Here is a 14,348-nt window from a genome sequence, read left to right as displayed (position 1 = left end):
TTACAGTTGCCTATAGACTTGCTTTTCAAGACCCAGGGTAGTATTTTGGGTGCTCGCGTGGGGCATGAGATCTTTTTCCAGCCATCTGGTAGTTGCTTCCACCATTGTAAGCACATGACATTTGCCATGGTGAGTTTGTCTGATGTAATCCACCTGCCAGGCATCCCTGTACTTATATTTCAGTCATCCTCCTCCATACCATACCTTATCTGCTTGGCTTGCTTAGATATAGCATGATTCACATTCACAGATGAGCTGAGCAGTAGCATCTGTGGTCAATTAAATTCCTTGATCCCAAGCCCATCTATATGTTGCATGTTTTCCTTGATAGCATGAAGCACCGTGAGCTCACTGAGCTAGAAATAATTCAGCCTTATGTTGCCAATACACTTATACCTGAGCATCTTCAATTTTAGCAGCCTAATCTGCCTGCTCCTTCTTCTGATGTTTTTCAGTGGCATGACTCTTGGGTGCATTAGTCTCTACATAACATACCTTTACTACCATGTTCTTTACTCAGTCAGCTACTGTTGTTGCCATTATAGTTGTTTCTTAAGCCACGTTTTCCTAGTTCATTGAGTGTCTTATGGTGCTTAAAATGCAAGAAATCTGAATAACTTTTAGACCCAGATTTTGCTATGTAATTATTAATGACTATACTATGCAACATTCTATCTAAAACAATATGTGGCTGTATTGCTTACAGAATCCATACTATTCTTCCTTAATATGAATGGTATGCCATCCTAACTTCTCCCCTCCAGACTATTGCAAAAAAGATGTAGTAGAACTAGCAAAGATTGAAAAGGGATTGTAGAATGTAGACCAGTATCAATACAGGAAGATGCAGAATCTATAGACAGTGTTGGGGAAAGCTTTGACTGAGGGGATATTATTAGCAGTCTACAAAAACAGTCGCAGAGTAGCAAAAGTGATTATACATTACAAATGAAAGAATTAAATAGTGTTCTCTTAAAATTCAATTTAGTTCAAACATAGTATGTATTTTTATGTGTCACATAAGTTGTGAAACATTTTGTTACTGGCCTGTAAGGAGACCAAAAGTGGTTGAACACGTTTATGGAAGATTCTTTTACTTCATTGTTGTCTTTTTTCCTAAAAATGTTAGTTTTTTGGAACAACAGCAATAATAATAAATTATTCTACAAAAGCCTTAACTGAAAAACAACAGTTCACAAATATCTGATAAAACTATTTTTATCTGCACAAAAGTAGCATTCAGCCAGGCTCAGTTTTCTTAGGTAGTGATACTGCAAAGCAGTGGTAGTTTCCAATTTAAGAATTCAAACCTCCATAAAATGAGTTTCAATTTATGAGTGGTTACCTTCAACTCCCTGCCACCCTCCAAAAAATCATCCAACCAAAAAACAACAATAAAAACAACCAGAAACCTGTTATCAATCTCTGAATCTTTGTTTCTAATAAGAAAAAGATAAGTGTTCCTCCTGATTCTCAGAATATATAAAAGTTATAAACTGTGCCTAGGTCCAAAGATTAATTTCTTTCTTGATCTTTAATGTAATTTAGGCATTTACACACTTGCTACTTGTGAGAGCTGTGGCTTTTCTGAGAAAGAGTATGACCAGTGTTTCTTATTTAGGGAACTGTTTTGTATAGAACTTTTTTCTTGCAGACTGTTGATGAGCTGCTTGTTCTCAAAAAACAAACAAAAAACCCAAAACAAAAAAAAAAACAAGCAAACAAACAACTGAAGATTTGTTGAGAGAAAGCTCAAGCACTTTCATGTATGAAATGAAGTTCAGTGTCTGATTTCTTAAATGGATATTTACGCCTGTGAATAGAACAGTATCGCAAATCTTTTTCAGTTCTATTCTGAAAATTCTTGTTAAGGTTTTTGAAGCATTTCACCTTTTAAATAAAATGTTGTTTACTTTTATAGGGCCTGGGAGCAGAAAGCAAAAATCTCTATCCTTTTCTACTTCCAATTATTCAGCTAAGTACTGATGTTTCCCAGCCTCCGCATGTCTATCTTCTAGAAGACGGTTTAGAGTTGTGGTAAGAATGTTTTCTTCCTAATTCTAAGTGTTTATTCTTTTTTTATATCCCCAGAAGAAAAGAAGGAACATAACTCTTAATACAGTTAAAGCTTTTGTTTATGTTCTGGATAACTTAGCTCAACATCATCTTATATATTTTCTCAGAACAATTGAGGTTAAGAAGTCAGTAAAAAAAACATGATTAAAACTAACTAGTTCAGTAGGAGATCCATTTTCAGATAGTTCATAGCAAGCTATGGTTTTATATTGATAATAAACAGCAAGACAAAGCTGACACTCTAATGTGCGTACTAAACTAACAATTTGACACACTTGACTTGAGCACAGTAACCCACTGATTATCAGAACTGGTTGATAGAAGAGATAATGGAGTTCACGTGGATAAAATGCAGAAGCTACTTTAAAAGGTCTCATGCTCTCTGGTGGCTGAAGATTAAAGGTGGTACTACAATCTGCTTACCATAGGGCTAATTGCTGATGTTTCTGATGCAGCTAACCCTCTGAAGGGAGGAAACTGTTTTCTAGTTCAAATTCGGCACAATATAATTTTCCAGCTGAATAAGAACATATTGAGTTCGTCTTGAAATAGCAAGGGATTCCTGAGATCAGAATTGTAGATAAACATTTACAGTTCAAATGCCAAACCCCACTGAAAGATCTGTTTTATATATGGCAAAACTAAGGTTTATAATGCTGTCAGTGAGGAGGAAACAAATTTGAAGAGCATTGTGTTCACGATACTTAACACAAGGTTTAAGATACCAGATCAGGACTTCCATGTTACTGATATTGATCTTGATATGATTATTCCCATCCTATGCTAGAGATTGTATACGTGGTATTTTAAGATGTTCCAGAGCAGGCATATCCAACCTGTGGCCCACAGGTAGCCCTAGACGAGTAGTAATTATCCCAATTTCCTGTTGCTGCACCATAATAGAGACTCTTCCCTACCAAGCGGCCTGGTCCCAGAGAGGTACCCATCACTTAGCAGCAACCAAAATATAGGCCCATGTTCTAGAGCATCGGAGTGATATGGATGGAGCTGGCAGACATTGGTGGGATTCTAACTGCTTGTTAAAAGAGGAGGGGGCCAGCTAAGATATTTAACTAACATAAGCCTGGTTGGTTGAGGCCTTGGGCAGCCTGGTCTAGTATTAAATGTGGAGGTTGGTGGCCCTGCCCGTGGTGGGGGGGTTGGAGATTCATGATCCTTGGGTCCCTACCAATCTGGCCACTCTGTATAAATACAATAATCCCACACCTAGATCTGAACACAAGTTAGAATACATTGCTGTGGCTTTAAGCATGAATTTTGTATGTAGTTACTCTTCTCAAATGTGAGGAATTTTAAATTTATGTAAATTGTGGGACCATATAGTTGTCATTTTATGATAATCGATGTATTATTTTAGACCTAAAAAGAAAATGCAGGGGAAAAAATTAAAGACTTGAAGTGTTTGTCACAGCAGTTGTTCCTTTGAAGTGTGCACTGCACACGTTGTCCTTATAATAGCAAAACACATCAGAACGGTGTTCCTGCTCTTGGCATGAGCCAAGCCTCAACCAACACATGTGCTGTAAAGAACTGATACTATATTTGAAATATGCTTCAAGCAATTGTTATAGTTATTTGTGGTTCCTAGAAGGTACAATATTTATGTCGGTCAAAGCAATTACTTAATGTTTTTCATGAGTCATATGAAATATTTCACTTAATCTATTCTTAGGTTAGTGACACTGGAGAATAGCCCATGTCTTACACCTGAGCTCCTGAGAATTTTTCAGAACATGTCTGCCCTTCTTGGTGAGTGTTTTACTAATAAAAATTTGAGTTTTTTTTTTCCCTACTGTCAGGAGTGTTCATGCATTAAATAATGCCACTGTGACTGCAAAAGCTAAGGGGTTAGCAAAATTTTAACTATTCAGAAAGGAAGAATAAGGTTTTTGTTTGTCTTTCATATCTTCTTTAATATTTTTATGTACTTGCTGGAGTTGTGGGTTGTTTTTTGTTTTTGTTTTTAAATAGCTTGAAGCTTCTTTGTACTAAAGAGACAAATTTCAGTTTGTCATTTCTGAGATTTTTAAAGAATTCCTAAAAATTTTAACACAAAATTTTGATTTTAATGATATGGATCAATGGAGTATTTTGTCTGCTCTATTTAAAACCACAGTGATTTCCAGTGTGAAGAATTGAAGTTTGAATTAGGTTTTCCATAATTCAGCCAATAACTATGTAGGAAATTTTCAAACTCCATAAAATTTTTGAAATTGTGGTTGACAAACAGCACTGAAATTAAATTGTTGTTTTGCCTTGTTCCTTGTTCTCATTACTAAAAGTTGCTGTATTATGTGATAGCATAAATAATATAGTTAAGTTGGGGCAGTTTACCTTCAGATGAGGTTTTATACAGGCTTTTGTCAATATTTTTTTTTTTCCAATCAGAGATGGAGTTGAGTGGTGAATGCATAACAGCCCTTGCAATGTAGTTATAAACCAATTTTGTCTGTTAGCACTAGCATGAAACTTCTTGTGAAGATTTGAAACTTTTTAGTTTTGCTATGATTTGTGTTATTGTTCTGGAGTGATTTTTTTTTTAGCAGTGTTTCAGATGCTGCCTGAGGATATTTCTTTTTTCCTCTCTTTCTTAAAAACTGTTGCTGTATACCATCTCTTAAATCTATGCTTTCTTTACTGAAGTACTCAAGATATGGTCTAATGCTCAGTGTGTTTTAGTCTAAAAGCGCAATGCCACTTCATTTGGTATCTAGGTGAGAAGATCAGGCCTGCATCATTACTTCACTCATTCTACTCAGCATTTACCGACTCAGATATATGGATGCAAATAGGATAGATGATTTTTAAATAATTGCAGGTCTCTTGAGTATATGTTTCATTTGTTCTGTCTTTCTTAGCCAATTATCACAACCAAAACGACTTTTTTTTTTCCTAATTTTTAGAAATTAACTATTTTAGTGGTATTTCAGATGGCTATGAGTTTCTGAGTTGTATTTTTTTTTTTTTTTTTAATTTTCCAGAGCTGAGTACAGAAAACCTCAAAAATTGCTTTAAGATCATCAACGCCTATGTTTTCTTATCATCAACAGAATTTTTACAGGTATATTGCCATTTTATAAATGTCACTGTAGGCTTACTGGCATGAGACATATACCAACATTTATGCATTTGTTCATTTATGTATTTATAAGCATGCTATTTGGATTCATCTTTATGGCACATGCTGAATACCCAATAAAATCAGATTTCAGAAAGAATAGAATTCCTGTGACTAATTAAGTAGTTTCCTGCCTGAAAAGATCCTTTGCAGCGCAGTAATTGTCACTTTGTTGAGTTTAACAGATTAAAGTTATGATCATAAATTTCATCAAGAAATGAACAAGAGCTATTATGTCATGTTTTCAATCCTTGTCTGTTAGAAAATTGACTAAGATTGTTTCAAAATTTATATGTAGATATAAAATATATAATAACTCATTTATCTTCTAATTTCAGACATACGCTGTCGACTTGTGTCGATCATTTTGTGAACTCTTAAAGGACATAACTACTGAAGGTCAAGTTCAAGCTTTGAAGGTAGAGTACAGAGAAAATGTTAAATACTTAGATCTTCAGCTCCAAGCATTTGTATTCTTGCAAGACTTTTCTCAGGATTAAATAATATTTTTAAATATGATGAGTATAGAACATGTGGAAGAAAACAGTTTATTTAATGCTTAGTATTACTGGAGTTTTTTAAACTACATATAAAGTGTGTATATTGGGAGCCAAATACATATATATTAAAAAAAAAAGAAAAGACCCTACATGTATAATAATGATAATGTGATCCCAAATATAGCACTGTAAAGAAATAAAAATAAATCATTTGATATGCAGTTCCTGTACCATCTTTGTAATGCTTTAAGTCATATGGTTCCAAGGTATTTTTCTTAATATAATTTTAAAGTAATCTGAGTCCTCTTTACAGATGGATTTAGATTAAGAGTCCATGAAATCTTTCCCACTATATGTAGATTACTAAAGAAAGGAAGTTAATGAGGACTTGTATTCCTATGAAAGTAGGTTTTTCTAGAGCATCGTAGCAGCACACTTCAACAGCTATATGATCAATACCTGTATGGCAAATATTATGCTATCTTTACAAAACCTTGAGGACACTGGAACCACAAAACAAGGGCTGTGTTTGGATCCAAGTAACTTGATTGTGAATGTCACTGAATTTATGAAGTTGAAAAAAAACAATCTAGGTTGTTCAATACTGGAATTGTAAAATAGAGAGGACTACCAAACATAAAAGGTATTCCTACTTATAATTAGAAAATAAACAGGCAAAATTTATCAGACTGATTAGTTATAAAAGTTGTGTTAATTGTTTTTTAGCTAGTTTCAGAATTCACAAAAAAAAAAAAAGTACCATTACTTGGATCAAAATGAAACATTAAGAAGTTACTCAACCCTCAAAACATTTCAAAATTGTCCTTGTGTTTTAGTAACCTAAATTTAGATAGAGTATTTCTAATCTTCATATGAAAAGGTAGATAATTACCTAATTGTTGTATCTAGTTCTTCTGTATCCTGTAAGTCGTTATTGACCCCTTTGGTCATACAAACAACATTTGGAGGAATAGGGAATAAAACAGTCTTTTTATGCACCTGGAAAAATTAATGATTTTGCTTAGATCCTAAACTATTTAAAGCTCTGGTCTCTTCACCTCAAAGAGCTTCCAGGTAGAACTTGGCAAAGCTCAAATAGGAGCAAGTAGTATTAGCAAAGATTTGAAAAGATTCTGTACAAGGAGAAAATTATTTAGCCAAAACTTTAGGATCCTTAAGAGATGAGTGGGGGGAGAAGCTATATTTCTCCCTTATTGTAACAGTATGTTAAATGTCAGAATTGAGAGAAAACGTCTTTCAAGGCAAGAGACAGGGACTATTAAATGAAACTACTGTGAATAAGGTTCTAGAGAGGGAGAAAAACAAAAAAAAAAAACCACCATTTTTACATATACATAAATTCAGGACAGACTGGGCAAGAGGAGTCCCTGATGAAGTCTCCCTGAACAGAAGGGAGGTGAGGACTGAGATGAACAATGTAGGGAAATACGTTTATATTTCCTGCTTCTTACTCTTTTATATGTCTGTATATGGATATATGGTCTCCATTCTGCATAGAAGAGGATAGGTAGCAGCTCACTGTTCCTACAGTCTCTTTGCTCTCCATCTTGATACATGGAAAGAGCCCAGACATCTGTGGAAAGGCCAAAAAAGCATAGAAGAAAATTACTTCACAACTCATGGGAAAAGAGAGAGCTGAGAAGCAAAGGATTAAGAATATAAAAACTGGGATGCCAGGTACTTAGAATAGTGCATATTTAAGATCTCTTACTGTTGGTTACCACATGCAAAGAGATGATAGCTCCTAATCAATGGATCTCCAAAAAAAGCAATAGAACATAAGTATGGAAATAAGCCTTAAACTGCTGAGACTCCTCCCTTCCAACGTACTTCATCAAGCTGCTTTTCCTGGGGCCTGGATTTGCTAGCTTTACCAGGTTGGGAGGCAGCTGAGGAGGACATACTTGGCTAGGTTGACCCTTGATTTGGTTTCACATTTGAAAGCAGGTCATGTTTGCAGCACACTTAAGTAGAATATACTTTCAGCAGTTTTGTATTTTGTTGGTACTCAACAGTGAACTTCCTATCAGAGTTTTTTAGTATGTGTGTTTTTAAAGCTTCAGTTACAGGTTTTATGTGTGCTTTTTGTCTAACTTATCTTTTGTTCTTAAGGTTGTGGAAAATGTCCTAAAAGTAAATCCTGTTTTGGGTCCTCAAATGTTTCAGCCTCTTCTACCATCAGTATTCAGGGGGATTATAGATGGGGAGGTAAGAGTTGCTCTTTGTAACTTTTCTTCACTTTTCCTGTTGAACAGGGAAGTACCTTCCTTTGTCCAGTTCAATTTTCCCATGATTAAATTTCTCTTTTTCTCTAGTTTAAGACCATCTGATTGATTTTTGACAGCTATTTTTAAAGTTCATACATAGTAAAGTAGTTGTAGAAAAATCGAAGAGTACTCACCACCTGTTTTCAGATTCAGTGTTTGTTTTAATGCCACAAGTTTTATTTCGCTTTTCCTTCATTATTAACACTAAAAAGGTGCTATGATTCCACTGGTAATATCTAGTCAAATTCTTCGTAGATGTTAAGGCATTTTGCTGTGCTTTTTAAAAAAATGATATACTGCTTTTTAAGTGTATGTGCCCCAGAGAAAAATAAAGTAGGAGGGAAATTGAGTTGACCTTCTTTTTCTAATCAACATCACTGATATGTTAGTCGTGTGGAAGAATGTGAGAAGGCTTTGTGAGGTGAAAGCAGCTTTCAGATTTTGTTTGTCTTTCTTCTTTCTCTCTGCTTTCAACAAATTTGCATGCTGTGCAGAAGACAGTAAAATGCAGTATGCTTCAAACTTGCAGTGCAGACAGGAAGAAAAAATAGTTCTGCTGTCTGAAATCTGTGCTACTAACTTTTGATCAAAAATTCCACTTTTTTGCTTTTAAATTGAAGGCGTTCTCATATCAGTATTTCACTAAGTTGTTTCCAAGATCACACCAAGTAATACTACTTAGCATTTTACTTCTTGCTGTGCAAAACACACAAAAAAGGACTGTCTGAACAATCCTTTGTGTAAACATTTTCAGGTAAATGTTGGCATTTTGTTTTTCAAGTAGGAAATTCTGCAAAATTGTTACTGCTTCGTTATTAAATGCTGGATTTATTTGTAGTTTCTTGTAAAATGAAAAATGACAACAAAGATAACCAAATGTTTATTACTCTATGCATTTTAGATTGCAACTATTTCAAAGTTGTTTTTAACAGATTCTTTGTGGTTCTTTCAGAGATAAGTTAAGAAAGGGTTGAATTTCTGAATATAACTAAAATTGTAAACAGTATTTTTAAACTGTAATCAGTTTGAAATGTAATCTCCTAACAATATAGTATGTTGCTCATTTGTAAGACGTAGGGGTTTTTTTAAGAAAGTAACATCACCTTGCATGTTGTGGTAGCTATTTTGGAATAAGCAGATACTGGTTTGCTATAGTTTTCATATTGTGTCAGAAAATTTTCTGGTAATGATTGCTCAATACTGTGTTTTCAGATAATTTCAAATTGTAATTTATAATTTAAATTATATAGAGGATGCCTTTGACTATTTTCCATTAATTTTTTTGCTATAAGCTGTATTTTTTTTTAATATTCAATTGAACTAAATGTTCTTTGTTCTGGTTTATTTTCGTTTCAGAGATACCCAATGCTGATGTCTACTTATCTGGGGGTCATGGGTAGAGTTCTTCTACAAAATACAAGTTTTTTTTCATTACTTTTGAACCAGATGGCATGTGAATCGGGCCAGGAGGTAAGGATGTTTGTCTTGGTGTTTCAGCTGGATTGCATATGAAAGTCACATCTTTAAACATGAAAGAACTTTTTCCTGTGCTTTCCATGTTTGTTCTTACCTGGTCCAAGCACATTCCCTTTCTCCAGCTTTGTTCCTTCTCCTGAACATCCTGTAACAAGTTTTACACTTTCCTGCAATTTGCTTAAAACATCTCATAAGAAATTTTATGCAGTCTCTAAATTTTCTTTCTGCTGCATCACACAGTAGACCCAATAAGCTCTTTTAGTTTGCTTGATATTGTAGGGTGAGAATTTCTTTTTGTCCCATCTTGAATGGCTTTGCACCAGAGATAATGGTTGATTTGTAATCCTTCTGTAATAGTTCCTAGGAACAGTTTGTTCAGCATGCTCAGTTTTCACTGGAATTCCTTTCCCAAAGTGTTTTGCTATGTTTTGAAGAAAAATTTACTAATTTTCTTACCCTAGGTTTCAAACGCTCAAAGTAAAGACTCTTTTTTAATTACTACCAGTGAAGATTGAAAAAAAAAAAAAAAAAAGGTCAATTTATGTGTTCTGAGATTCTCATATGAGAACTGAGTGTTTCAGTGTTCTGAATCCATGTTCTGGTCTGGGAATTAATTTTAACTTTGAGGTTACAATTATAAGGGGGCTCAGGGCCTGTGAACACTATCATAATTAATAAAAGAATAGGAAGCGAAACAAAGTACATCTGTTGCTGCAGCTTCTCTCAGGTATACATAACTATTTCTCTTGCAGTTGGACCAAATTCTTGGTAACATGATTGAAATGTGGGTTGATCGCATGGATAACATCACTCAGCCAGAGAGAAGAAAACTTTCTGCTTTGGCACTGATTTCACTTCTACCTTCACTGAATAGGTGAGAGAATTTGAAATGCTATAAAAAGATTACTTTGAAGCTGCTTAAGATGGTTTGGAAGACCTTTTACAATTCCACAAATTCATATTTAATTGTAAGTAGTTTTATTATGTCCTTATTTGGGCTAAAGAAGCTTAAAATACAGAATTTTCATGCTACGTACCCTCTATAGAGCCTCATGGCAGTATACCTATAAAATTTCTTCTGTTTCTTTGAATGTGTCATTTAGCAAAAGTGAGGAAACAGCACTGTATCTTATTGCACATTCTCATGTGAATATTTGACTAGCTACTTCTATCGTCTTATCATCGTGGTTGTTTTAGTTGGCTGATTTGTCCTTTGGTATCCTTTCCAGGAAACAATATTTATTCAGTCCTGCTTGAAGTTGAGGGCAGATCTTAGTATTCATCCTGTTTTTCCACTTCATGAGGCTGAGTGGAAGATCTGCTGTGAAAAGCTAATAGAGGTTTTGCACTGTATAGCAAGTAGCTGACACCGTTGCTCTTTGATCAGTGGATAAAGGCACATAGAATTTGTTCAGTGAAAATTCTGAATAGTGTTGCTCTGACTTTATATTGTCACTAATGGGATTCCTGTGTAATTCTTGTTTAGATAAGAGTTCTGTTTGTGATTATTTTCGGATAATTCTTCTCTGCTTTAAAAGTCAGAAGTAGAATATTGTGTGAGTTTGTTTAGTCTGACAAATTCCCTGAAAAATATGAAGTATTTTCTAATGATAACTTAGGTGTTGCTTACAAATCCTGAAGTTGTACTAATATTTGTAAAGCTATGGAATATGTAGTTAGTACCTAAAAATCGAGGAACTTTTGTGTATAACTTAGATTTGTTTCACTGCTTTTAGTGTGAACATGAAGCTTTCATTTTTCCCCCAGATCTCCATAGACATCTAGCCAAAAGTGAACCAAGCAACTGCTTTCCGAAAGCTCTTTTGTTTTTCAGTAAACGTAAATGTTATCACATATTTGAAACATTCTTCATGAGATGTAAGCTGAAATTTAATTTGCTGAAATACATACCTATCTTTCAATGAAGTGCTTTTCATAGGGAGGAAGGAAAAAGAATTTGTTTGGATAACGTTGTTATTTTGAACTACCTTAAGCTGCTCTGAATTTCCTGCTGCAAGAGCCAATTATTTCTGGCAGTTTTCAACATAATAAAACCTCTGCAAATGGCAGTTTTATTTTTCTGGTATTCAAATTACTTAAGAATGCTTATTCTCCAGTAAAAGCAGCAGCTTTTTACATATTTCTGTAGAGGTTACAAAAATTTTACTGGACAAGTAATAGGCTGCCAGAGCCAAAGATAAATTCAGACAAAGTATGTGAAATTGATTTTGTCAAGTGCTTGTTCTTTCTACTGAACAATGTGAGTCACTGTTCCGGGCATTTCATAGAAGTTACATTACATATGCTTGCTGCATCTCACATCTGAAGCTTCTGTTAAAATAAAATTTTGCAAAATTACACTCCTTTTGCAAGCTGGTTTGCACTACTTAAGCAAAAATATATTAAACTACAGCATTGAATCAGGATATTCAACCTTCTCAAGAGAAGATGATTATTTTTTCCTTTAGAAATACCTTATTAACTGGCTTCCTGAATAGGTGTTTCTTCATATATCCCAAGCAAGTACAAGAATTCTCAGCTGCAAAAGTGGAACAGGTTTTGTGTCCTAGAGATGACAGCAAGGCTGGCTGGTATTGTACCTCTAAACTGTATAGTATTCGTTCATTGTATTTAGGTAGTTTTCTAGTTAGTGGTCAAGTTCACAAATGTATATATATGGACGGACTTGTGACTTTCTGCATTTTTGGTGAAGTGAAAGCTTCCTTTGTTATTCAGTTGAAACAAGTATGGCCAAAATCAATTCCTTTTTAAGTATATTGGTCCCTTTGTGTAGTATCAGCACTGTCCCTCCAAAAATAATGCTTTGTATTTATTTCTGTGCTAACTACAACAGATGTTAAAAACACAGTAACACTATTTGGTAGAACAAATTGTCAGCTACAAAACACTGTTTTTCAGCATAGTCACTGCCATTAACTGTGCACTTTTGGCAGCAATGAACAAGAGCTTTCATGCTGCGTTTGTAAAAATTGCACCAGCAGAGGTGATCCACTGTTTCACAGCTGCTGTGATGATGTCATTCTTAGGAAAATGTTGCCCAAGCAAATGAAAGTCAGAGGGCACCAATTCTGGACTAAACAGTGGATGTGCTAGGACAGTCCAGCCAAGATTGGTAATGTGCTGTGTTGTCTTCAGAGTGGTATGGAGTCTGTTATTACTGTGTTGCCTTCTCTGGCCTGACTCTGGAAATTTGAGCCTTCAACTTAGTCAGCATTGAGATGCTGCAGTCAAAGTTGTTGATTTGTCTGGGTTCCAAGAAATCCAGAATGTCTTTCCTATTCCAAAAGATAGTGCATGTCACTTTGCCCACTGAGGGCTACGCCTTGTTTTTTGATGGGAAATTCACGTGTTACCATTCTGTGGACTCATTTTGCATAGAGGTGATACCTCATTTTATATCCATTTAATGATGCAATACAGGAAACTGTTACCCTCAGCCTTGTATTAGATAAGTCTTGACAAAGTTGCGTATGATGTTCTTTCTCTTGCTACATGAGCATTCATGGGACCCAGCTGCCACAAACTTTGATACCCCAACATTGCCACCATTGTTTCTATCACATTGAAACTGATGCTAAGCACCATACACAGTTTCCCGGTCATGATTAGCATCTTTGAGCTGATTGAGATACTCCTCATCTGGTTGCATTACAGCTGTGCCTGGCATCCAGGACATGGCTCATCTTTCATGTCTTTGTTACCAGTGCCAAAACACACCATCCACTGTTTCCCTGTGCTCATATCCACTGTTCAGTCTCCATCAATATTCAGCAAGTGTTGCTGAATGTCAGTGGGTGATACTTTTTTTCCACATGGAGGAATTCAGTTCCACATCCTTGCTTCATTCTTACTTCCATGTCAGATGCCATTCTGTCAGAGTGCCCCTCTGTTGCTATCTGTCACGCAGCAGCAACATGTGACTGGATATTGATGAGAAGGTTCAGCCTCTACTGCCATGCTGCCAGTATCTGCCTCTGACATTGTGAGGCAGAGTAATAAGGTAGGAGGTATTACTTTCAGAGCAGCTTTCTTACAACATTTTGGAACATTGTGATTCCAAATAGTTTATAATTTATTTTGCAAATCAGAGGTTGTTTTAATTCTTCCAGTTACTATCTGAATGTCTTGGTAGAACCCAACTGACTCTGGAAGGTATTAGAAAGCAAATGGGATGTTTTTGCTTCTATTAGGAAATGTAAGCAGCAGATTGGAAAAACAGGGTAACAGTGATCAGGTTAGCTTGGTGAGTTCCCTAGCTGTAGTCATGGGTTGCATTTGTTGCACAGTGTTGGAAGATAAACACTGCTCTTTTGCTGGTGTCACTAAAGCCAGGCTTTTTGTTCATGAAAAGTGGATTACCACCATTTTTTTTTTTTTTTTTACTGAAAGCTGTTGAAATCTAGGTCATAATTTTACATCTGTGTTTCAGTCTAGTTTCAATTGTTAGAAATTCTTGCAAAATTTCTTTCAAGTCTCTTAGATATCTGCTGGATAAGGCTTCTTCAGTGTCTGCTACTTGTCCAACAGCAGCATTTTTCATTACATCCTAGGCATTTGTAAGTTCTCTCTGCTCTCAGAGCAATGCTGGATTAGAAAAGAATTCTCATTACTGTATTAGACTGTCTGTTGAAAAGAGGTTGTTGTGGTTTGTGCTGATAGCTGTAATGCTGTTTACAGTGAGCAATATCCTTGTTCATATCTGGGATTTGTATTCCAAGCTGGATTTCTAAGGTATCCCAGCTCTACCCACTCTGCTTTCATTGGAAAAGGGAAAGCACAAGAAATGTGATGCCACATACTATTCTATTGTCAGCTCTTCTTAGCAGTTTTAGACCATATCAGAGTAGA

At 35.3% G+C, this 14,348-nt stretch overlaps 1 protein-coding gene across 3 annotated transcripts in view; it reads left to right on the top strand.

Annotated features, from left to right (window-relative positions):
• The window catches only part of IPO11 (importin 11), a 73,836-nt gene that overhangs the window by 37,335 nt on the left and 22,153 nt on the right, over positions 1-14,348 (top strand). For all 3 annotated transcript variants that reach the window (XM_031608228.2, XM_090130827.1, XM_031608229.2), the window contains exons 23-29: positions 1,922-2,037; positions 3,770-3,846; positions 5,079-5,158; positions 5,554-5,634; positions 7,849-7,944; positions 9,360-9,473; positions 10,232-10,353. In XM_031608228.2, the coding sequence (XP_031464088.1) occupies positions 1,922-2,037; positions 3,770-3,846; positions 5,079-5,158; positions 5,554-5,634; positions 7,849-7,944; positions 9,360-9,473; positions 10,232-10,353 (686 nt within the window). The remainder of the gene's footprint in view (positions 1-1,921; positions 2,038-3,769; positions 3,847-5,078; positions 5,159-5,553; positions 5,635-7,848; positions 7,945-9,359; positions 9,474-10,231; positions 10,354-14,348) is intronic.

This window comes from Phasianus colchicus, chromosome Z, assembly GCF_987193195.1.
Source record: "Phasianus colchicus chromosome Z, bPhaCol1.hap1.1, whole genome shotgun sequence".
Classification (NCBI taxonomy): Eukaryota; Metazoa; Chordata; class Aves; order Galliformes; family Phasianidae; genus Phasianus; species Phasianus colchicus.
Note: the sequence above shows the minus strand (reverse complement) of the source record. Positions and strands in the feature narration are given on the sequence as shown.